The 22917-nt window shown below is 44.7% G+C and overlaps 1 protein-coding gene across 1 annotated transcript in view; it reads left to right on the top strand.

Moving 5' to 3' along the window:
* sipa1l2 (signal induced proliferation associated 1 like 2) overlaps positions 1 to 22917 on the top strand; it is a 50760-nt gene that overhangs the window by 24079 nt on the left and 3764 nt on the right. The window contains exons 10-19 of the mRNA XM_070916534.1: positions 3377 to 3631; positions 8084 to 8230; positions 9595 to 9698; positions 9835 to 9923; positions 11277 to 11650; positions 13978 to 14229; positions 15386 to 15439; positions 17137 to 17280; positions 21117 to 21319; positions 22777 to 22908. Coding sequence (XP_070772635.1) covers positions 3377 to 3631; positions 8084 to 8230; positions 9595 to 9698; positions 9835 to 9923; positions 11277 to 11650; positions 13978 to 14229; positions 15386 to 15439; positions 17137 to 17280; positions 21117 to 21319; positions 22777 to 22908 — 1754 coding nt within the window. The remainder of the gene's footprint in view (positions 1 to 3376; positions 3632 to 8083; positions 8231 to 9594; positions 9699 to 9834; positions 9924 to 11276; positions 11651 to 13977; positions 14230 to 15385; positions 15440 to 17136; positions 17281 to 21116; positions 21320 to 22776; positions 22909 to 22917) is intronic.

Below are 22917 nucleotides of genomic sequence, written 5' to 3'. Positions count from 1 at the left end.
TCAGCCTTTTATGTTTTTTATTATAACATATTTTACATTTTCAGTTTTAATCACAAAGTTTTGTGTTTTAAAATGGGGGGTAACCCGAATATAAGTGGGTTCAACCTGCACCAGTCCCCTGCTGATAATGAGTATTGCCTGTGACATTCAGATGGCCACTTGTGACCTTTCCTTTCAAGTGTCATCAGACTTGTCATCATGGATTTTCATCTGGACTGAAGTTAAGCCGGATTTCTCACTTCCCATGCCGACACCCTGTGAAAAAGAGCACAGCTAAAGCAAAACTCTGAAAACCTGCATCACAAATTGCTCGGCTTAATCCCCACACATTCTTCACAGGAGCCGTTCTTCCCTTTAGATCAGTTCGCAAAGAAATCACTGAAAGGTTTTTTTTTTTCCTCTCTCTTTTTTTTGCAATCCTATGCACTTTTAAGCACACCTTACACCTTATTTAATGAACCTCCTGGCAATGCTCTGCAGAGGGCTGGTGGAGGTCACAACCTCTGTGGCTCTTTGCTGTGACATGGACTCTGACTGTGGGAATGGATTAGCATGTCCCTCAGTCACTGGCCATGTCATCAGAGTGACAGCTCCCTGACTGAGGTCTAAGGTCCTGTTGTCACACTGGTCTATTGTAATTTGTTAAGAACCAATGGCTGAAGGAGCTGATTGTTCACGTCCAACAAATTGAGCCGAACTCTTCTTTTTTTTGAAATTTTAAATGAGCAATGATGTTATTTTGGTCACGTCACACAGTAAGTCACACATGGCTGTATTTTGTAGTTGACTGGATGTTGGTTTTAAGTTGTAGATGCTCTCCTTCTCTACGAGCTTATGTAGGCCATTGTGGTATAATTTATAGCCCATCACATTTAGCTGGAAGAGTGCAGCAGTACTTCTTGGTGGAATCGAGAGGAAGCAGACAGTATTATTTCTCACCAGTTCCTGGCTTCCTCCTCTCCTTATGGCAGGCTGGATGTGTCTAACAGCCTCTCCTCCACCACCAGCCTCCACCTCGGGTTTAACTGTTGACCAAACACACGTTTCCTGCTCGTTCTCCATGATTTATACACAGTCCAAGAGTCCCCCCTATACATTACAAAAAAGAAGCACATTCCACATACATCAGGCCAATACGATGGGAATTTCCCCCTTCCAACTGAGCTAGCAGTGCCGCTGAGAGAGAATATTAGGATCAGGAGAAATTTACCTTGTCAGTTCTTGGTCCTTCTGGTGCAAAAAGCAGAGCAAGAGACAATGGCCGAGACCTTTCCTGTTGACAAGCTGTTAGCTAGGTTTAGCCTGTTCAGAGAGTAATGAGGTGTGGCAACCTGGCATGACCACACACACACAGTTAATCAAGGTAATGAGTGGGTTAGAAGACCGTGTTAAAAAAACAAATTGATCAACAGTCTGGGGGGATTTAACACTCTTGTTAGCATCCTTTTCTTCTGACATTAACAAAAGGTGATTGAAAGACCTCAGGTGACACAATGAAAGTAAGTAGGATAATGATTTTATCTGGTAAACCAACAACATGTGAACTCCTCGTACACATTCAGTAGCTCCGCCCAACAAGATGCATTCCTGTTTCATTGCCGTAATGCCACTCATTACTCTCACCCATATATCAAACTAGTGATGCATGCTACACACATGCAGTAAATAAATAATGTAAACCATGCAGGATGTAGAGCTTACCATTGACAGTCCTTCATCATGGATGAGGCCATCTTGCCGATGACATTGACCAGATGTGAGAGACGGGTGACACGGTGGTGGAGGAGGAAGCCAAACATGATCTCCTTGTTAGATCGTGTAACACCCACAGCTCTGGTGGGAGACCGGCTGTAAACAGCCCAGCCACCCATGGCCCAGTTTGATGAAAAGGTCTCTCTGAGAGGGATTACTCGCCCCCTCCACCACAGCCTTTGCAATCAGCCAGCGCACCCTCCTCAAGCTCCGCTGTGTGCACATGTATGACCACAGCAGAGTATACACAGCTTTCCACCCCCCAGTGGATTCTGGACTTTGGAGGGGGAGGCCAGTGTAATCATTAGGGTCATGCTTGAGATCCTTTTGGAGAGCTAGCAGAGCACCCGGGCTGTTTAACCCTGACCCACCACCCTGTAAACCCCCCCTGCCCTTCCAAATATACACACCAAGCCTCTGCCCAGCCCCAAAGATTAATGTTGCATGAAATGGCATCACAGGCCTTGTCCATCCCTGAGATCCTCAGTGTTGTTAGCAGTAATGGGATGGAGATGGAGGGAGGAGAAGCCTCCTGTGTAGAGCTACTCAGGAGAGACCCATATCTGATTAAGTGGCAAGCTGAGATTTTCGGCTCTATTAAAATAGGCAAAGTGTTTTCCACTGTTTTCTAAGTGTCTCTGATATGCCCGTAAGCCCTCAGTGTGCACATGCAACTGTGAGAGTGTTTATTGTTGTCCATGTGCGGGCATGTGTGTGCACATGTACACACTACATCTAGATGTCTGCCTCTGGCTAAGTATTTCTGACAGCATTAGTGTGTTTTGGTGTAGTCATGGTGGAGGACATCAGGGTCAGCTGTGCTGTACAGTATCAAGTACTGTGACAGGTGCAAATGTTGTACTTCAATTTAATGGGCGAAAAAAATGTAATAAAACATATAATGTAAGGTTATTACACGACGAATAATCATCACAATCTTTTAATGTGGATTTATTGTCGGATGCAATAATCATAATGACTAATAATGAATGTAATTTGTGCTATTAATTCAACAATGAATTACATTTTTTAAATCAAATGTAGATCTATGCGCGCTGCTGAAGTAGTAATTGCGGAATCATGCGATATTGTAAAATAATAGGATTTATTACATTAAAATGATTTGGTCGTTGATTAATCTACTGTCTTCTCCATAGTAATAATTGGAATTGTTCAGGCAGTTGTAAGATTTCATCAGATCAAAGCTGCAATAATCAATATTTCTATGTTATTTATAAAAATGTGTAATGTGTAAGAGGTCACAGAGAATTATCAGCCAGCTCTGCTGGTCCCCCCTTGTGTCTTCTTCTCATTGCTTATGTTCACTCTCATCAACCTCACTTCCAGCTGCAACATGCAGCTTTGCTCAGCTCAGATGAAAACACTGCACACTACCTGCTCAGCAGCACCAAACGTGACACTGACAAAGCTAGCAACTCACTGGTGAACATGGCAGCTAAGCAGCTAAATGCTTGTAAAAAAATAATGAATTCTGCCTGAAGCAGTTCGCTGAGATTTTAGGCATCATAAGAAATGCAATCTGCAGTGCAACTGGGATGTTTTCATCTCGGCCTCATTGCTGACCGTCTTCTTCTTCATTGTTTCCTTCCCCATCCTCTCTCAGGGGCTGCTCCGAGCTCTACCGCATACCCATGGTGGAGTACAAGGTGGACAGCGAGGGTACACCCTGCGAGTACAAGACACCCTTCCGTAGAAACACCACCTGGCATCGGGTGCCCACAGCCGCTGGGGCACCTCTATCCCGAGGCTCGCCCACGCAGGGCCCTGACCGCCTCCAGTGCCAGCAGATCCTCCAGCAGCACCAGGCAGCTATCCCACGAAGCACCTCCTTTGACAGGAAGTTGCCAGATGGGTCCAGGTAAAACCTTGTTCCTCTCTCCACTGCCCTTCTTCTCTTGTTCAACTCCTTTCCAACTCTTGTTGGTAAAGGTGATGCCTCCATTTAGAGTGATCAGGTGACAGTAAGCTTGCATCAGAACCGATAATGCTAGACTGTAAAAGACTATGAATTTACATTATGAAAGAAGTTTTGTTCTCTGTTTCATGTTGATCCACTGCAAGAGCTAAAACAAGATATCCTTTGTCTGCCTATAAAACAACGTACTAATTGTAGGTCAATACGTGGTCAATTTTTTATGAATGTCATTTCCAAAGAAAGGTTTTGACCACTAGCTAACAATCTCAACTTTCATCAGTCAGATCTTATTCAGCAGGAAGCTTCCACCTCACATAGTACGTACAATAAGACTCCAATAAAGCATTATACAGATAACAACTACAACTGTTCACCTTTTGTCTTTTGTGAGAGTGAAAATAACAAAGTAAAAGATAAAGTCACAGCAACTATTTTCAGTGGTGCAAAAAAAAAGTAAGTGAATGCAAAAATTGAACAAAACTAATGAACAAAAGTATGCTTTTAAGACATTTTTGGGAAGTCAAGCTTTCTACTCAGAGCAAAAGCTTGAGATCAAACATCATGACGTTCAAAAGATCCAACCCTTTGAGATGAAATCTTTGAACTCTCAGCCTTTCTGATTTAGAAAAGAGCCGCAGTAACACTTTGAGGGGCTGTTATTGTGTTCAGTTAGTTGCATACATATAAATGGAGCATTTTAGTCCAATGAATTCACGGCTTCGCTTTCATCTCCCTTTTAGATGATAAGGCCACAGTCAGACTTTGTTCCTGTCCGAGGCTGTGTCTCTTTTGGACATCTCCATTGAGCCGTGTAAAGCAGTGATTTGTTCATTCTAATGAAACCCCCACAGTCATGATAACCTTTCCAGTGTGTCACACCGACCCCCCCTGGTGTTGCCTGTTCTGACTATACTGGGATAATGGCCGCCTTCTCTGCCTAATCAGAGTCCCTGGCAGTGGGAGCACTCCATTCTCCCTCGCTCCTTTCTTCCTCCCTCCGTATCCCTCCTACTCGCCGCTCCCTCCCTCTTCCTGCACCCTGCAGAGGAGGAGGTGATGGGGACACTGACACAGCTCGGCTCATCTCATCCAATTACTGCAGAAACAAAGAGAGTGCTCTACCCTGGACCACGATATGTAGCACCCCTGAGGGAGTGGGAGTAGAGGAGGGGGATGAAGGAGTCATAGAAAGCAGAGGGAGGGAGGGTGACAGGAAGGGGAACATTATACAGTCACATATTCTAGAAAAATAAATCGACATACAGATTTGATTTTTTTTTTTTTTTTTTTTTTTTAGCCCTTAGCTTATACATGTTGTGTGGACATGCAGAAAAGAAACTGGGCATGTGTATTATTCTATAGCAGTAACTCCCAACCAGGGGTACTTGTACCCAAGGTGGTAATTCTGCAGCTACCAGGGAGTATTTGGAAAGATTGTAGTAGTAGCTCAACTAATTTGAAAAAAAGAAATAAAAACATACAGTCAGCTGATCACTATGTGTTGGGATTGAGAGTATGTGAAAACTATTCAGCAAATAAACAGAAAAGTCTGAGCAGTTTACTTTTAAATATTTGAATTGATAAAAGATTGAAATGGCCCTAAAAATAGCCCAATGAATGAATGGTTAAAGTGGAGACGAAACAGCATTTTGAGAGTATCTAACGTCCGTATCGTGGCGTATTTCCAGGTGAAACAGGAGAAGCAGGTGGGACATAACGTTGGGAGGAATTTGATTTGAGTGTTGAAAAGTGGGCGAGTCACAACCAACGTACCATGCGGTTGCTAGCTGACTAACTGGTGGATCTTAGCTCTGTGCTGCGAAACGCTGGAGATTGATTGATGGGCAGATGTCATGATATTACTGGTTGAAATCGGTTGGCTCAAGGGTATGTAAGCACACCTTTGTTTTACAGGAGGAAAACATGATTGGATTTTGATATAAGAATACAAAGAAATATATTTTTTCTGTAATTGTTTTGGCATATATTGTTAGATAGGTGCACAATATGACCAGGGATGTGACCTAAAAGGGTTAAAAGGTAATTTTTCATTTCATCTCGACTTTAATAGACAGCTAAAAGTAATGGATACATGGTTGAAACATCCAGCTTCTGCCACTCTATGTGGTGGTTGTACGAATGCAGACTTGACCAAACTGACCGAAACATTGACAGCTCAATTGTATTAAAACATTATCGTAACAATATCCACTTGTATATCATTAATAGTGTTGAATAACAACACAGTGTAAATTCAAGTGATTTGAACAAGTGTTTGGAACGTGACAGGTGGTGTCAGTGAAAGGGTACTGGAGTTCATCCGACAGGGCTGTGGGGGGGACGTCTGACAGAAAAGGTTGGGAACCACTGGTCTGTAGGTCACTTGTGAGTCTTGATAGCTCAAATAAAGCATCATCCCATCCACACATAGAGCTGAATCCAGATTTGGCACCGTAAAATATGACACCTTCTATGCAGCCAACTGAGACAGACCGCTAATCTCTGTAGCCTCGAATGTTATTGCAGCGCAGAGAGAAAAATTATGTTTAATACCCCCCCTCGAAATGTACATTATGTTAGGGGAGGAAGAGAAGGAGAACAAAGAGCAGCTGCTGCTGTTTCACATTAAAGTGCCTGGACTCGGCCGAGGAGACTAACTCCTCAGCCAGGGAGGAAATGTAGCGATCTGGCCAAAGCGTTCGATGATGTGTGCTGCGACTGAGTTACTGACAGTTTAGTGAGTTTCCCATGGAGGTCCAGACAAAGGAAACCTGATGACAAAGCAGAAAGGCTTGATGCTAAGAATTCATCGCCTTGGAAATGGACGTTTATATTGTGATTTTTGAATTATTTTATATTTTTATGAAATATACCTTCGTATTTCTGATCTCTGAATGTTCCTCTGTAATGTGTTGATATTTGGATTTAAATATTTAAAAAAGAAGGGAGAAAATACAAACATTTTGTCATCTGGGATGTCAGCTTAGTACAGAGCCAATCCTAAACTAATCATAATCAAACAAATCCATAAGAGAAAAGAGAGATGAAAGGCACAGAGAATAAAGCTAGACCTGGCTGGAGATTTAATGTGAAAGCCATCCTGCACATGTTGTTGTAGTCTTATTTCCATCTGGTCATCTAACCCACTTTGGTGTGTTGGTTAAAAGGAAGGCCTCCAGGCAGCAGACATAACTCGAATCCAGTGTTTATTTTTGGCTGGACTGCAGCAGCCCTAAAGACGCGAAAGTCTGTCCATGACTTACTGAGTGAGTGAGTGAGTGAGTGATGAAGTTACACCATTGGTCAGTCGAGTGTTGAGTTTCCCCATTGGTAGTTGCTCTTTCAAAATGAACAGGCGCAGCCCTCTAAGCCTCAGTGCCGCACGAGCAAAGGATGAACCCACTAGCGATAGCCTATAGGCAACTCATAGAATCTGGAGTTACAGTACGTAACTAGTAACTAATGTTCTATTTCGTGTAGTCTCGTTCACTCTAGCTCAGGTTAGTCTAGGTGAAAGTAAGCAAAAAAACCTCTTGTCTCAAGATATTAAGTCAGGTTGGGGCTTATTGCAAGAGCGTGAAATACACTTTGGATATGTTGAGCTGAGAGAATAGTAAATGATTAAACTTCCTTTAACAGGTAATGTGTGAAATGCTATTTCAAGAGCAGAGTCAAGTTTGAGTTTCAAAGCAGAAATGTCGAGCATCCTCTAACATTCAGCCACTTCTGTCTTTACTCTACATACAAACAGGGCCCCACCATCTGGATTACTCTCTCAGGCTCATTACCATAACTAATCTCTGTTTCTGTTTGTCTTTGGAGAACAAGACACCTTCTCCCTCACTGACAGTTCTCACATTTTCTTAGAAATGAACCACGGTGCTCACATGCAAGGGACTATTCACTGGAGTGACACCCAGTAATAAAGTCATTAACGCTGGGCAGCGAGAGGGAGGCGTTTTTCTAGTTTGTTGTGAAATTTCAGCTTGTGGAGAGTCAAAAATCTAATTCAGGCTTTGAGTATAAAATAGTTTAATTTATTTATTAGCTTAGCAATAACTTGATTGACAGAAAATGAGTGGTCCACAATTTTTACAATCAACTAATCTCTCTTCTCAAGCAAAAATGCCAAAAGAGTCACTGCTTTTTTTGTTTTATATCATTTTAATTACATATCATCTGGTTCTTAGATTGTTGGTTGATAAAACATTTTTCACCCTGGACTCTGGTCACCCTGATCATTGTCCAAAATTTTCAGACATTTTATAAATGATTAAACAATTAGTTGTAGCCCAAAATTGAATATATGTAATAATCTCATATACAGCCCGAGTTTTGACCATCTATGACAGTGCTTTTTACACTTGTGTATCTTTTGCCCCTCTGTTTCGACAGGACAATGCAGGATATGGAGAACCCCCAGGTCACCTCATGTAACAAGGGAGACCAGCACTACCGCAGCTCCCCCAGTAACCAGTCCTCCTCCAGCGATCCAGGACCCTGCGGCAGCGGCACCTGGTCGCAGCAGCCTGGATATGACGGGTACGGGACCACAGCGGTGTTACTTCTTTTGAAAGAGCCTCTAAGTGGCGGTTTGCAGTGATGAATGCAGCTACAATCAGTCCCAGCGCTATTTCTGAGAACATGCAATTTTGCAAAATGACAGCAATTTTTCCACATGAAATGACCAAATCATCAGCACACTTTTGGCCAGTCGTCACCCTTTTTTTGCAGGAAGTGATCCAACAAAACAATAAAATTATGCCTGCCTTGGTGTAATACCACATCCTGAGTTTTAAAAAAGGGAAGAGGATGGAGGATGATGAGTTTCATGTATGAGATGTTTTTTCATCCAACATGCATTATTATAGTTTCCATTCAATCATCCCATAGCCTTGGTTTCAAGATTTCATTCAGAGGAATATAAAGGTTACCTCAAACATAAATGGGCACTTTTGTAAATTAAGCCATTCGGTTTTATGGCCATTAAAAATCCAAGCCAAGTACAGTGTTTTTCGTTGTTGTAACTTTTGAGTACATCTTCCTTCTTCGGTTCAGAATATAAAAAAAAAGGATGAGCACTTTAGAATAATAGGAAGTGATTATAAAGAATTCTTTCTTGTCCTTCAGTATATTCCACTGCGACTGAAGTACCACTTTACCAAACTACACTGTAATTTTGGAGAAAGCTATTGAAAAAGAAATCTTTTGGTGAAGATAATCTCAAAAGAACTGAAATCCTGGAGGCTGCTTTCAATCATATGATGGTTTGCAGGGCAGCGTGGCTTCAGACTGCACAGGCATTACATGTGTCAGGCTGAGTCTTGTACATGAGCAGAATCCATCAGAGACCAATGTCTGTCTGTAAGTGGTTACGGACCATGACAAGAGGCTTAGCTCCACACTGCTGCTTCTCTGTCAGAGGCCTCAAAAGTGCACTGAGCTCGCAGGGATCACTGTTCCCCCGTCAGAGCTGCCACGATGCAGAACAACAGACACGTCGGCTGGCCGATTGATCTCCAGTTAGAGTCTTGGCTAAAGATCACGGGACCTCTATTCATCTGTCGCAACCTTTATTAGCTCTTTAAGGTTTAATTAAGACCCGCATTGAAAAATTAGCCGCTCTTTCCCTTTTACCAAGAGCAAGAGGGCGCCTGGCATGCAGAGTCGAATGAAAGGAGGTCTCTTGTCAGCGTTGTCTGGCAGCTTCTTTATTCTATTATAAGCTCAAGTGATTCGACCTCAAATGATCTTGAGCTAATTGCTGTACATCTGTGGTGAATCTATTGAAGCCCTTCTCTGACTAGAATACAGAGCTCACTCTATAGACAGAAAATAATTTACAGCCCATTTCCCTCCTCTTTCTTTCTTTCTTTCTTTCTTTCTTTCTTTCTTTCATTCTCTAGGTGTCCCTCCCCTATCCTCCATGAGCGGGCGGGCGACATGCAGGGGGGTGACGGAGAGATCCACAGGGAGAGGGAGCCCACCCTGGAGAGGACCAGGTCTGCAGGTGAGTCCGATGTTCTTTCATCAAGGCTGTCCTGATTCAGGTGCATATCGTATCTAGAAATGTAATGTTTCAAAAGGCATGTGACCCAGGGCTTTCTGATTCACGCTATATAAGTAACTGCTACTTCGCTCCACAGAGGCCAAATGGCACATCCCCTCCACCAAGATCCTGAACCCTCTGAAGCAAAGAGAAGGAGGAAAAGACTCTCCCAACAAGCTGTCCAGGGTAAATGTCTGTCCTACTTTTAATTTCAGTTTTTACAGAATCTGCCCACATGACATTTAATACACGTGTTTAGAAATTCACAGTCGACTTGTTTTGAAGGGCACAATGTTTGAAAGTTTTTTTACAGCCTCCACAGCATGTGTGCTGTGTTTGCAGTAGAGGGTTTTGCACTGCCCAACTCTGCACTGTCAGACCTGGTTTACCCCTCATCAGTGTTTGAATCTGGGTGAGGTCACATTGCCCTTGTTTGTGGGCTTTGCAACAACCAGCAGCTCAATTTGGGGCATTCAACCTCATGTCGTCCCCTCCAGCCGCACTTATCACTTTCCCTTCATCAGCATGCTAACGGGCGTCTCATCTCATCACCGTTTCTGGTTGTCTCACACTTTTCTAGGACACATTTTCCTAGAAGGTTGAATATATTAAGGGCTCGAGCCTCTCATTTTCCCCTTTCTCCTTATTCCCCTCTCACTTTTTTTTTTTTTTTTTTTCTTGGCCCATACTCCACCTCTCCTTCTGTCTTTTGTTTCTCCTTTGATGCTGGAGGCTGGCAGATACAGCTAACCACATCTTTCAGTGCTTTCAGCCAGTGTTGCATTAACCCAGGCCAGTGGATGAAAATTTAAACCATTCCCATGGCGCTCTCTTCCCTAATGCACAGAGCTTGTTTTTTTCAAATCAGAGTAGCTGTTTCTGATGTGATGTAATTGTAAGTAGCTTCCATGATTTAACAATGTTAAAGGCAGAATGAGTAGGATTTGTTGGTTGCGGTTTGTAAACACAAACATTCAAAGTTGGCCCCTCCTCCCCGGCTTATAGCTTCCTCTTGGATGCGTGCTAGCGATCTGGAACCAGGTCGCTGCTTTTTTCCTGCACTCACACCCTGTGTGCTGTTGGCTGGGGGCTATGCACCCACTGCCCAAAGGTTGACAATCAGAAACGTCCCGAACACAGCAAAATAAGAAAATTCAGAGGGCATGGTCTCTGCAGATAGACACACACTTCTATTTATATGAGTCTATAGATTTTTTTTTTTTTCTTCATTCCGCCTTTAAGAATAGCATAATGAAGGGGGGAAAAAAAGAGGTCATAAACAAAGTATGCATCTTCTGTTTGTATTCCTTCCTGTTACTGTCAACGAGCCTGACAGTATCATGGGCCTCAAGAAAACCAGCTGTCGCCTCAGTCAGGGACACATAAACATGTGATGTAGCTTGATGGGTAAACCCATCCCCCTCTGGTGCCCCAAGCATGTTAAAACAACCGTAAGAATTATTTGCACCTGCTGTTTGACCTCGTCTGATTTACTGTATTTCTGTCTCCTTCACCCCTCCTGCTCTCTCTTTAAACCAGACGGGCGATAAAAACTCAAGCCACTCAAGTAGCAACACTCTCTCAAGCAACGCCTCCAGCAACAGCGACGATAAGCACTTTGGCTCTGGAGACTTGATGGACCAGGAGATGCTGGGCCTCACTTACATCAAAGGGGCGTCCACAGACAGCGGCATCGACACTAATCCCTGCGTGGCCCCTGGGGCCCGGGTGTTGCTGCAGGGCAGGGTGGGGGAGCAGGGACACCCCTGGGTCTCGGAGCACCATGAGGACGGGGCGTCAGAAGACGACCATGGGAAACTGTACCTGCCACAGGGCTACGCCTCTGCCATTATGTCTAGTCATGTGACGGAAGGAAGCATCGGCGACCTGAGCGAGATCTCATCTCATTCAAGGTACAGTGCAGAGACAGGATGCGTGTGTTATTTAACTTTCTGCCCCTAAAAGACAGTTTAGATGTGTCATTTCATAACAAAACAAAACATATGCTTCCATACAGGGAACAAGGGGTAACGCAACTGTATGAAAATGATGTGTGTCACATGCTATGGCCTTCCTATGAGGGATTTTGGAGCAACATGTTAGAAAGCCATCATCATAACACCAAATAAGGGAATGGCCTTCAGAAGAGTGGCATCCGCTCCTCCTGCAGAGTTCCAGAGACTTGTTGACCAAAACTTGATGTTGTTTTTTTCCTTTTTATTTGTCACCACACTGTATACTATCCAGCTAATATCAGTGGTGAGTCAATTGTACTTTCTCCTCTATGGCCAATCTGTTGTGGCCTAATTGCGCTTTGGGTCATTGATTTGCCCGCAGAGAAAAATTGCACCCTTTTTATGGTATATGGCTTGAAGCACAATCCATTGTGTTCAAACATGTTTACATTCACACATACAACACCACCACCGCAGCCGTACTCATCGACCCATTATCTGTTCTGTTAAACACACGCAGAAACAAACACATGCACAAAAAGGATGGTTGCTGGCTGTTAGCTGACCTTTTCACCCAGCCGTGCGCCCTCACTCCTGACCCGCAGCCTGGCTCATCCAGCTGTGCTGAAGCCGGTGGGTGGGGCTGCTGTCAGGCGGGAGCAACATGGGGGGTTTCATCACACCGCCGTCCAAGTCCTCCTCACCAGACTGGGGCCCATCTGGGAAAGAGGAGAGGTGTCAGAGAGGGTTGGCCCCGCAGCCACTCACAGTCTGTCTCCATGAAATAGAATGGGTATCTATTTGTTTATGCCACACAGGATTATGTTGCCACAATCTGTTCAGATCATTGACCTGTTTGGGAGGCGTCAGAACTGTCCACTCCAGGATATCATTCAGAAATGAGTAAACCGCCCATGCCATCACCTTGACTACTCAGATGCTTCCCACCTTTTATGTAATGGTCTTTGACACCAGAGTGTCATCTGAACAAACAGGGAAGCAGCAGGAGCACATTTTGCAGGGTGTGGCCCAGATGGTCATGAATATGGAAACGGAGTATGTAGTGCCTCCAGCTAAAGCCACCTCTGATGTCTCGGGGTATTTTAAGAGAATGTATTGTGTTAGCTCAAAGTTAGCCCAGCAAACGACAAGACCAAAGCCTGGCATCTCTATGGACCTGTGCAGTTTATCTAAATCTGAGTCCAGTTGAGCAGCTAACAGATGAATCCTAACCAGACAGCTGACATGAAACACAAACTATTCACCCTCATATTGATGATGAGCTGAATAGGAAACTACAGTAGATGTGCTATTCTGAGTGGAGGGAGAATTGCAAAGGAAGCAGTGGAAGTTAAAAAGAAGCAAAGACAGGCAGAGTGCTCTTTGTCTGATGCATGGCTCATTTTCACATCACTGTCAAATGTGATACATTCATCCTGCATAAATCTACCATTACTTGAATGAGGATGTAGGAGGAGATGGAGTATTTTCACAAAGTATTTTCACAAAGCATTTTCACAAAGCAGAAACAATAATCATAAACAAGTAAATGGTACATAACCACATTCAACACAAATGGATTTTGTGATATAGTGTATATTGAATCAACCAGAAACAAAGTAATGAAATGTCACCAAAATAGTACGAATTTTAGAAACATACATCCTTTTTTTTTCTACAAATAAAGCATTCCTTTGCTCATTTGATCATAATCTCAAGGGTCAGTTCACCCAGATCACAAAATAAGAAACATTTCCCCACCTAGAGATATCCAGCCAAGCAGTTACTTTATTTATCTGAGCTTTGAGAACCAGAAACCAGCAGAAGTCGTATCTCAAAACCTCTACAAATAGTGGGATAGTAAGTGGGAAGATGCGCCTCTTTGGGATTTGAGTGCACTGACCCTTTAATCTGTCTTGTCAGTTGGTATTTGACTAAACATTGAAAGGACAAAGTTCAGCAGGAATACACACATGATGGACTTGATGTGAGTCATCTTCCAATGTAGGTTAGAGGTGAACCAGCATGACTATACTCTATGTGGAGGAAAAGATGTCATCCTGTCTAAGCCAACAGCAGAGCTGAGCTTTCACTACTCATTTTAAATTCAGCGTCATCTTGTTAGGTGATTTCTCAACATCGGATCTAGTTGCCGTGCCAGTAGCCCTTTTTTCATTGTTGATGTTTGTTTATGCTTTCATATTTTTTTTCTCTGTTTTTAAATCCATTCATTTTGATCACTTTTGAGTTACATTATGCTTTTATTTTTTTTGCTGTCTGGTCAGTGGCTCACACCACTCTGGCAGTCCTCTGGCCCGTGGTGCCAGATACTGTATGTCTGCTGACTCCACCAAGGTGTACACCATCCCCCAGACCAGCAGCTCAGGGCCAGAGCCGGGGCCAGGGCCCAGCTCAGAGGCCTGTGGACAGACACGCCCACAGTCCGGTTGCAAACTCCCAGTGGGCATGAAGACGACTGATGATGATGATGATGATGCCCACAGCACTGAGGGACCTCCCAACATTTCAGAGTGTGGGTGAGTGTGTGTGTGTGTGTGTGTGTGAGAGAGAGCAAGAGAGAGCATGTATGAGAACATCACCAAATATGCTCTTGTACCACAAAACCAAAAAGAAGTTAGCACAGTGTGGTTCCAGTTCACTTTAAGCTCAACACTAGCTGTCATGCAAAGGTAGATGACACATTTTTTAATCATGATAACTAGCGTCGTCAGCATTGTTTCTCTCATACTTGAGCCAGACCCATTCCAATAGTGCGTCCCCCCTCCTATCAGCCCACCCAGTGTGCACAAACTGGCCCTGATTGAAGCCGACAGCCACCAAATAAATAAGCTCAATGAAGCCGCAGACATAATACACTTGGCACATGTCACTTGTGGTTATTGATCGGTCCCGTGAAGCCGGGTCCCCGCGGACTGCCAGGCTGGGCCTCTACCAGATCAGCATCTCTGCTGGGAGCCAAGCAACGATCCACACACAACAACGCACTGCTGTCACACATGCAGCCAGAGGACACCTGGCCGCAGAATAGCCTGTAGAAATATCGCATAGGAAGAGGAATGTATGCAGTCGCTCAGCCAGGTTGAGAGTGTACACTCTCCTCAGACTGTATATGAGTAGTGACGACTGACTGTATCTGTCTGATGATTAAATGGTGTGATGTAGAGAACAGAGAGCCATTGATGGTGAAATTGAAACACAGCTTTGATGGTGAGTGTATATACGTGTGTGTGTGTGTGTGTGTGTGCTTGTACGAAGGTGTGTGCGTGCGGGCTCAGTGCATATTTTGGAGGAGAGAATGTGAGATTTGCCCTGGAAGAAAGCCCCCACTCTAGCTCCCAAGTAATTTCATTTAGGCTGTGAAATTTGCCACTTAAGGGCTCTGTGATTGATCGCATGCACTGAAGTCATCTTCTGCCGACTTATGAAAAAGCTCTGTAATTCAGTTACCCTCCCCATTGTTTGTTTATATATTCCTACAGTTTTATTTCGTCTTACATAACAGCGCCTCATGATGAATGGCCTAATATTATTCCGAGATATTGTTCTAACATAATGAAGTTTCTCTTTCCCCTTTCTAAAAAGTTTTCCCATTTGCTCTAACACTGTATGTAATGCAGGATGTGTAACAATGCTCCTAACCCCGGGCTGTTTCTCTCCTGCTTCTTGTTCCAGAGGAGCGGAGAGCTTGTTAGCCTTCCTTCTTAAAATGCTGTCTGAGCGTTCAAGGTACACAGTCAGTCAAAGTCAACCCTGTGGCCCCGATCTGACCCAGCCTGCTCCCCCACATATCACAACCACCACCCGCCTCACCCCCTTGTCCTAGACCACCGCCCCACTCGTCTCTCATGGCAGGTCTAAAGTGCTAGTCCTGCCATGTGGCACATGCTGAGAGTGGAGGGCAACCAGCTGTGCAGCAGTGGCTGTGACATTTCTGCTCGATCTCCTACAGAATCCTACTGCAGTGTACCAATACTTCCTCCTGTTAGACCCTCAGCCAGCATACAGTACTCTCTGAATTCCTGTAGTTAGGTTTCCATTAAAACATTTCTGTCAATTACATTAAAGCAAATATATTGAAGAGCACGTAACAAACAGCATATATGTAATTGATGTAATTTCATTTTCTAGCTTTGATATGCCAACTCTCCACCTCAGCCAAGCCTAAAAACAATTATTTTCATCTTTGTTCGAGTTTCTGGCATTAAAACTGTGTATTTATAACAGGTGGGCGAAAACATACCTTCTTTCTTTCACACCAATACTCAGGACCTGCTGTGCAAGAAAACATTTGTTTCACATTGTAGGCATTTAACAGACGCTCCTGCACAGCAGAATAACCTTTGACTGCAAATGTCAGGGCTTTAGTGTGGTTCCAATCTTCCCGTAATTATGGATTGATCATGTGAAAATAAATTGAACAAGAGCTATGTCAAGATACAGAGGCAAAAGAAGAGTTTTTTTCCCTACAGTTTTATCACCAAACCACCATTATTCAGAGCTCAATTAGTTGCACTTCTTTTTCCTGGATGCAGCCTTCAGAAAAGTGCAATTGCTTTTGAACCAGAGATCTCGTGGATCAGTCAGAAAGCATCTGGCAATCGCACATGGACATTTGCAATACCCGTCTATGTATTTAGGGCTTGGTTGCCATGGTGCCAAAACAGGGCAACTCTCAGCAGTAGTGTCTCTAGGTAACCATTGCATCGTCTCGCTGTGTAGCGTATCCCCCTGCGACCATCTAACACCCTGCCAACAGCGCTCAGTGTGTCATGCTCGCAGGCTGCTCACTTAAAGCAGAGATCTCACAGCCACACAACTTCACCAGCCAGGTCAGTCACCCCCCCCCCCCCCCCCCCCCAATCTCTGAACACCCTCAAAATCATGTAAATGTTATCTGAGAATACCTCACTGACAACCACCACCACCAAAACAAAACATGTCACCCCTTGTGGGTCCTTCTCCAACGCTGTCTAACAGCTCTCATGTCTTCCTCTGTTGTTGTCTGTACACTCCCCGAGAGTCTGTGGTTTGCACTTGTCTCTGGATGTAATATTCTGTCCAAAACCCTCTTTTTTTCCTTCCTTCCTTTCTACCTCTCACAGTGCTTGGCTGCATTCTTCACAGTCTCTTTAATCATGGGTTTGGCAGAATGAGACAGCACAAGGTGGGATTGGAAATAAATTCCCCCCTAGCTCCCCCTCTCCACCCCTGTTACCCCACATTCACCTGACTAGCATGGAGCAGGGAGGCACCTGATGTTGGCATGCTAAGAAGGATCCACCTGAACCCTTTGTGTGATACTGACATTATTTTCTAAATAGCTGGACCCAAGCTGTGATGGCCCAAGGCCTCCCTTGCAGGTTGTGGCTTTCATGCCCCTTCTGATGAGCTCTGCTCTTCTCTGCCCTCTGTATTGTCTACAGGCAGCTGTACGCACAGGAGGCTGCCTGCTGGCTCCAGGCCGCTGAGCGGGATGGAAAATCCCTGCAGAGGCTTTCAAAAGAAGAATACCTGAAAATGATGCTGCCTGAAAGCCCTCCAGGAGAAGACGGGAGTCGGAAGGTGAGGTCATGGAGGCTGATTGACCAGCTAACCTCTAAATTAAATGATAATTGTCATGTTCTGTTTAACACACAGGCAAATAAAACATTAAAACTGTGAAGTAATGATCGATAGCATGATTGCATGACATTGTGAGGATCTACTGCAAACCCTGAGGCTATTTTATCACGCTGACTAACAGGCGTAGTACATACAAGGCCCGAACCAGAGCAGATAACCTCTTGCTGGGAAGCAAGTAAAAGCAGGACAAACATCTGCTGCCTATCAGCTGGCCCTGCTGCTGAGCACCACAGCTGATGGGGCTCGTCTCTCCCGGCACAAGACCCTTTCAGTCCCCATTGACTGGCACAGAGTGTCTGGTTAATTTAATTTATAACAGGGGCCTGGATTTGCTCAGTCTGGATGTCATGGATTAAAGGCAGGGAGTTGCAGAGAGTGCATCGATGTTTGATGTTCCTGAGTCCTGCAGACTCTATTAATTGCATCTTCAGTTCCCCACATGCCCTCCCGCATCCCCCATCCATTATCTACCGGGAAGGGACCCTGGAGACATACAAATCGGTTATTTTTGGATGCTGCTTAATTCTAATATAAATGCACTTCATAGAGAAGAGCGGCATGTCCTCTGGCACAGACAGGCCTTGTCCCTCACATGACTCATCCCACTGCACTGACTAGCTTGTGTGGTGCACTTGGTTTACAGTATGTAAAAAGTGGAGAACCAGGCGGCGTTAGTGCCTGTCTAAAATGAAAGCAGGTATATCAAGCCTGCTCTGTGATTTCCCTTCATTTGATGCTACTTTGTTTTCCCACAGAGGAGGAAAGCGCACTAACCAGTACAAAGGTGTGCAGTGCTGCTTGTTGGATTCAAAGAGCAGTATGGTCTTTGTTGTAATCTCATTCTCCAGTCTGATTCAGTGCGATAATACAGTGTGTGGAAAAGCAATCTGGGAGAGAGATACATGAGGGACGGCACAGAGCCAGGCACTCCAACCATATACACATCTGATCCCAATGAACACATACTGTTCTTTTCTGGGAGCTGCTTCACTGGGACTGCATGTTTTCAATCATTAGCTGGCACGTAAGGGAATCAAATTACAGTAATGACAATGTTGGAAACAACATTGGTGTATTTCTAATCTATTACAGTCCTAAGTAATTAAACAGAGTCTATGGTAAAGGTTAATTCGTGTGTCACTTCCGGTAGTCAACCTTCGTGTGGGTGAGCAGGTGCAGGGAGATTTTCCTTGCCAGCCGCCGTGTCCGCTGGGACGCCCTTCCACAGACAGGCAGACTATTGTGTGGCTGACGTAAGGGAAAGGCCGTTCACAGCTTATTCTCCCACAGCGTTCCTCTTTTGAACCTCCTGTGGGAAAGAAAAAAAGCATCTGAATAGGTGGTTGTCCAGCACATCCTCCCAAGTGGCACGTCAAAGGGTTGTTGGTGCTGGTTGTTGTCTTTGTTCAGTGCAGGCAGCGAGGGAAAAAAAAGTCAAGGAAATCAGGAAAAATCTAATGTGGATGTGTCACTGCTGCCTGGAGTGATAAGAACGTTGCTGTTGTACAAAACAATTCAAACACATCACAGCTCAAATCAGGGCGAGGACTGTTGCCAGCTGAGGTGGATTTAGACACACTAAAATAGTCCATAATCTTGCAGGTTTGATTAATACAATATTTTCTGCGTAATGTGCACAGCAGGTTCAGTTCACCCGTGCCAAGATGTGTTCAGGGTGCCTGGTTTGATGCTGTAGATGTAATAAATAGATGGCTTCTGAGAAAACATTAAGCCCTATTGCAAATGGTTTCATTTGCCGTGACTCCATTTAATGGAGCTCTAAATCTGTACTATTTTTGCTTTATATGAGAGAGCAGCAAATCCTGTTCAAAGTTGTTTTGATGAGCGAGAACCTTACAGGGTCTAATCTTGTAAAGTTGGGTGGGAAAACTTGCAATAAGGGACAACCTTGTTAAGTTAAAACCTCTGAGATGTTCTTTGAATGCAGTATGTATATACGCTGCTTTGAATCCCAGTATATATCTCAGCCTTAAAGATGTACTTTGTTAAACTCTCACGGTGGGACTTGTGGGGGATCCGTCTTTGAAATGGAGATGGTTGGGTGTTGGCTTGTGGGGACACTAGTCTAGTGTCGGTTACAGCTGGGAAGCCAAAAGCAGACATTTACCCATCTGGCCAACTGCCCCTCATATCATTTGTGGCCACTTTTGATGTCATCCTTGCAATATTTATGTAAGCTAAAAGGGACAGTGATGGATTGGCTTGGCCTTTGTGGTTTCGTGTGTTTAAACAGGAGATCCTCTTGTCAAAATTCTGGCCACGGTCGTGAAACTCGAGTATCTCTGCCGTGGTATTCTGTGTGATTCTTCTCTGTGCACAGAAGACATCCCCTCAGGACGATGTTGCTTTTCAAACCCTCACAGCTTTTGTGATTGTTCATCCTGACCTTGTGTTGCCTTTTGACCTCTGCATTGCCTTGCATTGGCCTCTATAAGTCTTTACAATATGAGTCCTATTATAGAGAGTTACACACAAAGCAGCCAACACACTTTATGTAAGTACATTATACCCACGGCTTCACTGAACTGTATTCATTGGGTCTTTGTCTGGTTTGTAAACAAGCAAACCAAAGAAAATGTCTACTGAGTTTATTTAAATATGATGAGTTTTGAATAGAGCCCTTAATTAAATTGACTTACACAGGAGTTCCACTGTGCTCTATTTATTTGAATTGACAATCCCTGGACAATAGCACACACTGGAGTTTAGTTAAAGGAAAATTCTGGCATTTTTCAACCTTATTTCCCATAAATGTGGCCAGTGTGACTCCAACTTTGCACTCACCACCTCTGTTATAGAGATTCGGGGAAATGAGGACTCGTGCACAACCATGTATATTGGGGAACACTGCACGAGCCTCCTACAGCTTTTCCATGATTTCTACATGAATCATTTTAAACACTTCGAGTCTCTGTGTCTGACCAAGGCTAAGCACAAAAAGTAGCCCCTGGAAATGGCCATTATGGCTAACTGCACAGGGATCTGCATCTGGGTCAACTTGCCGACGGACCTAACTACAATAACCACACTACCACACACAAAGTCTCATAGTTTCTTCCTCTTCTTCTTTTATATTTGCATATTTTTACCTGATGCCTCCGTTTTGACTTCTGACTTCCCTGAATTTCTACAACCGCCATGGCCATGTTCTATATCCTGTATCTGACGAGAACCTGCACACTATGTGTCTAAATGTCTCGTTTCCTAGGAGGTGGTGCGTTCTTAGCGAAGTTAGCATGACCCATAGAGTCACAATGGCCATATTTATAAGAAATACAACAGGTTGAAAAATAGCAGAATTTGACTCTGACTCTGGTGTCCTATCAATCTATCAGCTTATATTTTTCTTTTCTGTCTCGTATTGTGGCACCTGCTGGCGTCTTCTCTGCTTTCTCACATTAAGATCAGTGACTATTGGCTGCCTCGGCGCAGTGACCTCTGTCACCACCTCCACAAGCCCTGTCCCCTGTTTTTCCCACTCTGCCGGACACTCTCCAGCTGTGCCCAATCCATCTACATTTTCCTGAGAGCAAAGACTGTAATTGATTCCTGACACTGCTCCCCTATGTTGCCTCCTTACCCACCCAGCTGCCCACTCGCGTAAACCTGCTGCGCCGAGGAAAGGCAAAGCACAGGGGAGGTGTAGACAGGGGGGCCATCGCTGGGGGTTTGGAAGTCATTCAGCTCCATCATTTCCATTGTTGGGACTACTTGACAAATTGCTCTCCTTCTCCTTCCCTCAGGTGTCAGCAGTGGGCAGTTTGTCGCCAAGACGCTCTCTATACCGGACGCTATCAGACGAGAGTGTGTGCAGTAACCGCAAGGGATCCTCCTATGCCAGCTCGCACAGCTCCATGCTGGACCAAGCCATGCCTAACGACATCCTATTCAGCACCACCCCACCTTACCACAGCACGCTGCCTCCTCGCATGATCCACAACCAGGGAGCATCCAACCTAAGGAGTAAGTACAGACAGTGAAACTCTCTTGAGCGCCTACAATGCTTGACGTCACCAAGGATACTCCAGAGAGGCTGCATCAAAGAAAACAAACAGAACTTTTATTAAAATACCTCTTAGAGACAGGATGGCTAATGTAGACTTTCTCTGCATGTTGCTCTTGGATTAGCATTCCTCTTCTCTGGCACCAGATAAGAGCCAGGATATAGATACTTGTTTGAAGGGCCACTTGTGTCCTGCTGATATCATTAGCACAACTGGTACACACTCCAGCAACGCTCCTCTATATAGCCAACTAATTGGAACTGGGTGAGGCGACGTGCAACTTGCAAGGGCCCCGTCGCTCCGTCTGCATTAAGCAGACACCTGTCACTGCTGGCTAGTATTCCCCTCTCTACTGTTCTCCCAGCATCCACTGAATATGTATTAGTGATGTGAGGTGTGATGTGTCCTGCCTGCGCCGCTGCAGGTCTTAAAGATTTGGGACATGAACATGCCTATTTTTCCATCAGGCGTGTCACCATGTCTGTCATACATTATGTTTCATTCACTCATAAGTCCATGCCTGCCTCCCCTCTCTGCCTCCCCCCTGTCTCATTTCCATGCCGTTCCTCATCCGTCTCCGGCTGCCGTCGTTGGATAGAAAATGGCTTTTGGAAAGATGTTTCTCTCTTTGGCCTCTTCTGGCTGTCAACCTGATGGATTCCCGATTGTTTTGAAGGGTAGTTGAGAACACAGGCTCTCTCTTTCCCTTACTGAAACAGCCCAATTTGGTAAACAGTGAATCACTCAGGCTCCAAGACGCTGGGTAAATTGAAAGGAGAGTGTCAGCATCACCTCAAGCTCTCTCTGTCTCTTCTCTGCTTCTCCACTCATGCTTTTCTAAATGCCTCTCTGCAGAATGGGAGCTTGTTTATTGCATTCCCCGTCTTTCAGGGCTGACAGGGAGGGAGGGCGGGAGAGAGACAGAGGGGAGGGAAAGGAGATATTGATTGAAACATGAAGACATTCACTTAGACAAGTCATTTATCGCCCCTCACACAGCGTCTTGCCAGTGCTATGCAGAGAAGGCAGTTTAATGTGACTCTAGCCTACCGTGCTGTCACATACATACAAAACTTTTCTTTTCAAAGAAATTGTTTGCAACCTTCAGGAGGATTTGTTGTTTTGGTGCATCCAGATTAGAACTGGACTCAGGTGAAGGTATGATTGGATAGGAGCTACTTAGCATAGACTTAAGCTAGGTGTTTTGATGTGCAGGGCTGGAGTTAGTAAATATTCTCCCCTTTAGCAGCAAAGACTAGTTCGAATACCCCCCCCCCCCCCCCCCCCCACACGCCCCTGCATTCCTCTCCCAACCCCTTTCGTCTGCTCTGATGCAAACTGATGGGCGACTCAGAGATTAGCCCTAAACCCAGGCCAGGCCTAGACACTGATCGGAGTGCCTGCCTGTCTCTGCAGATGAGTTTTGGTTCTCTGACGGCTCCTTGGCGGACAGGTCCAAGTTCAGCGACCCGGGTCTCATGCCCCTCCCAGACACTGCCACAGGCCTGGACTGGTCTCACCTGGTTGATGCAGCACGAGCCTTTGAAGGTAACCAGC

Source organism: Enoplosus armatus, chromosome 12, assembly GCF_043641665.1.
Source record: "Enoplosus armatus isolate fEnoArm2 chromosome 12, fEnoArm2.hap1, whole genome shotgun sequence".
Lineage (NCBI taxonomy): Eukaryota > Metazoa > Chordata > Actinopteri > Centrarchiformes > Enoplosidae > Enoplosus > Enoplosus armatus.
This window is presented reverse-complemented; position numbering and strand designations above follow the sequence as displayed.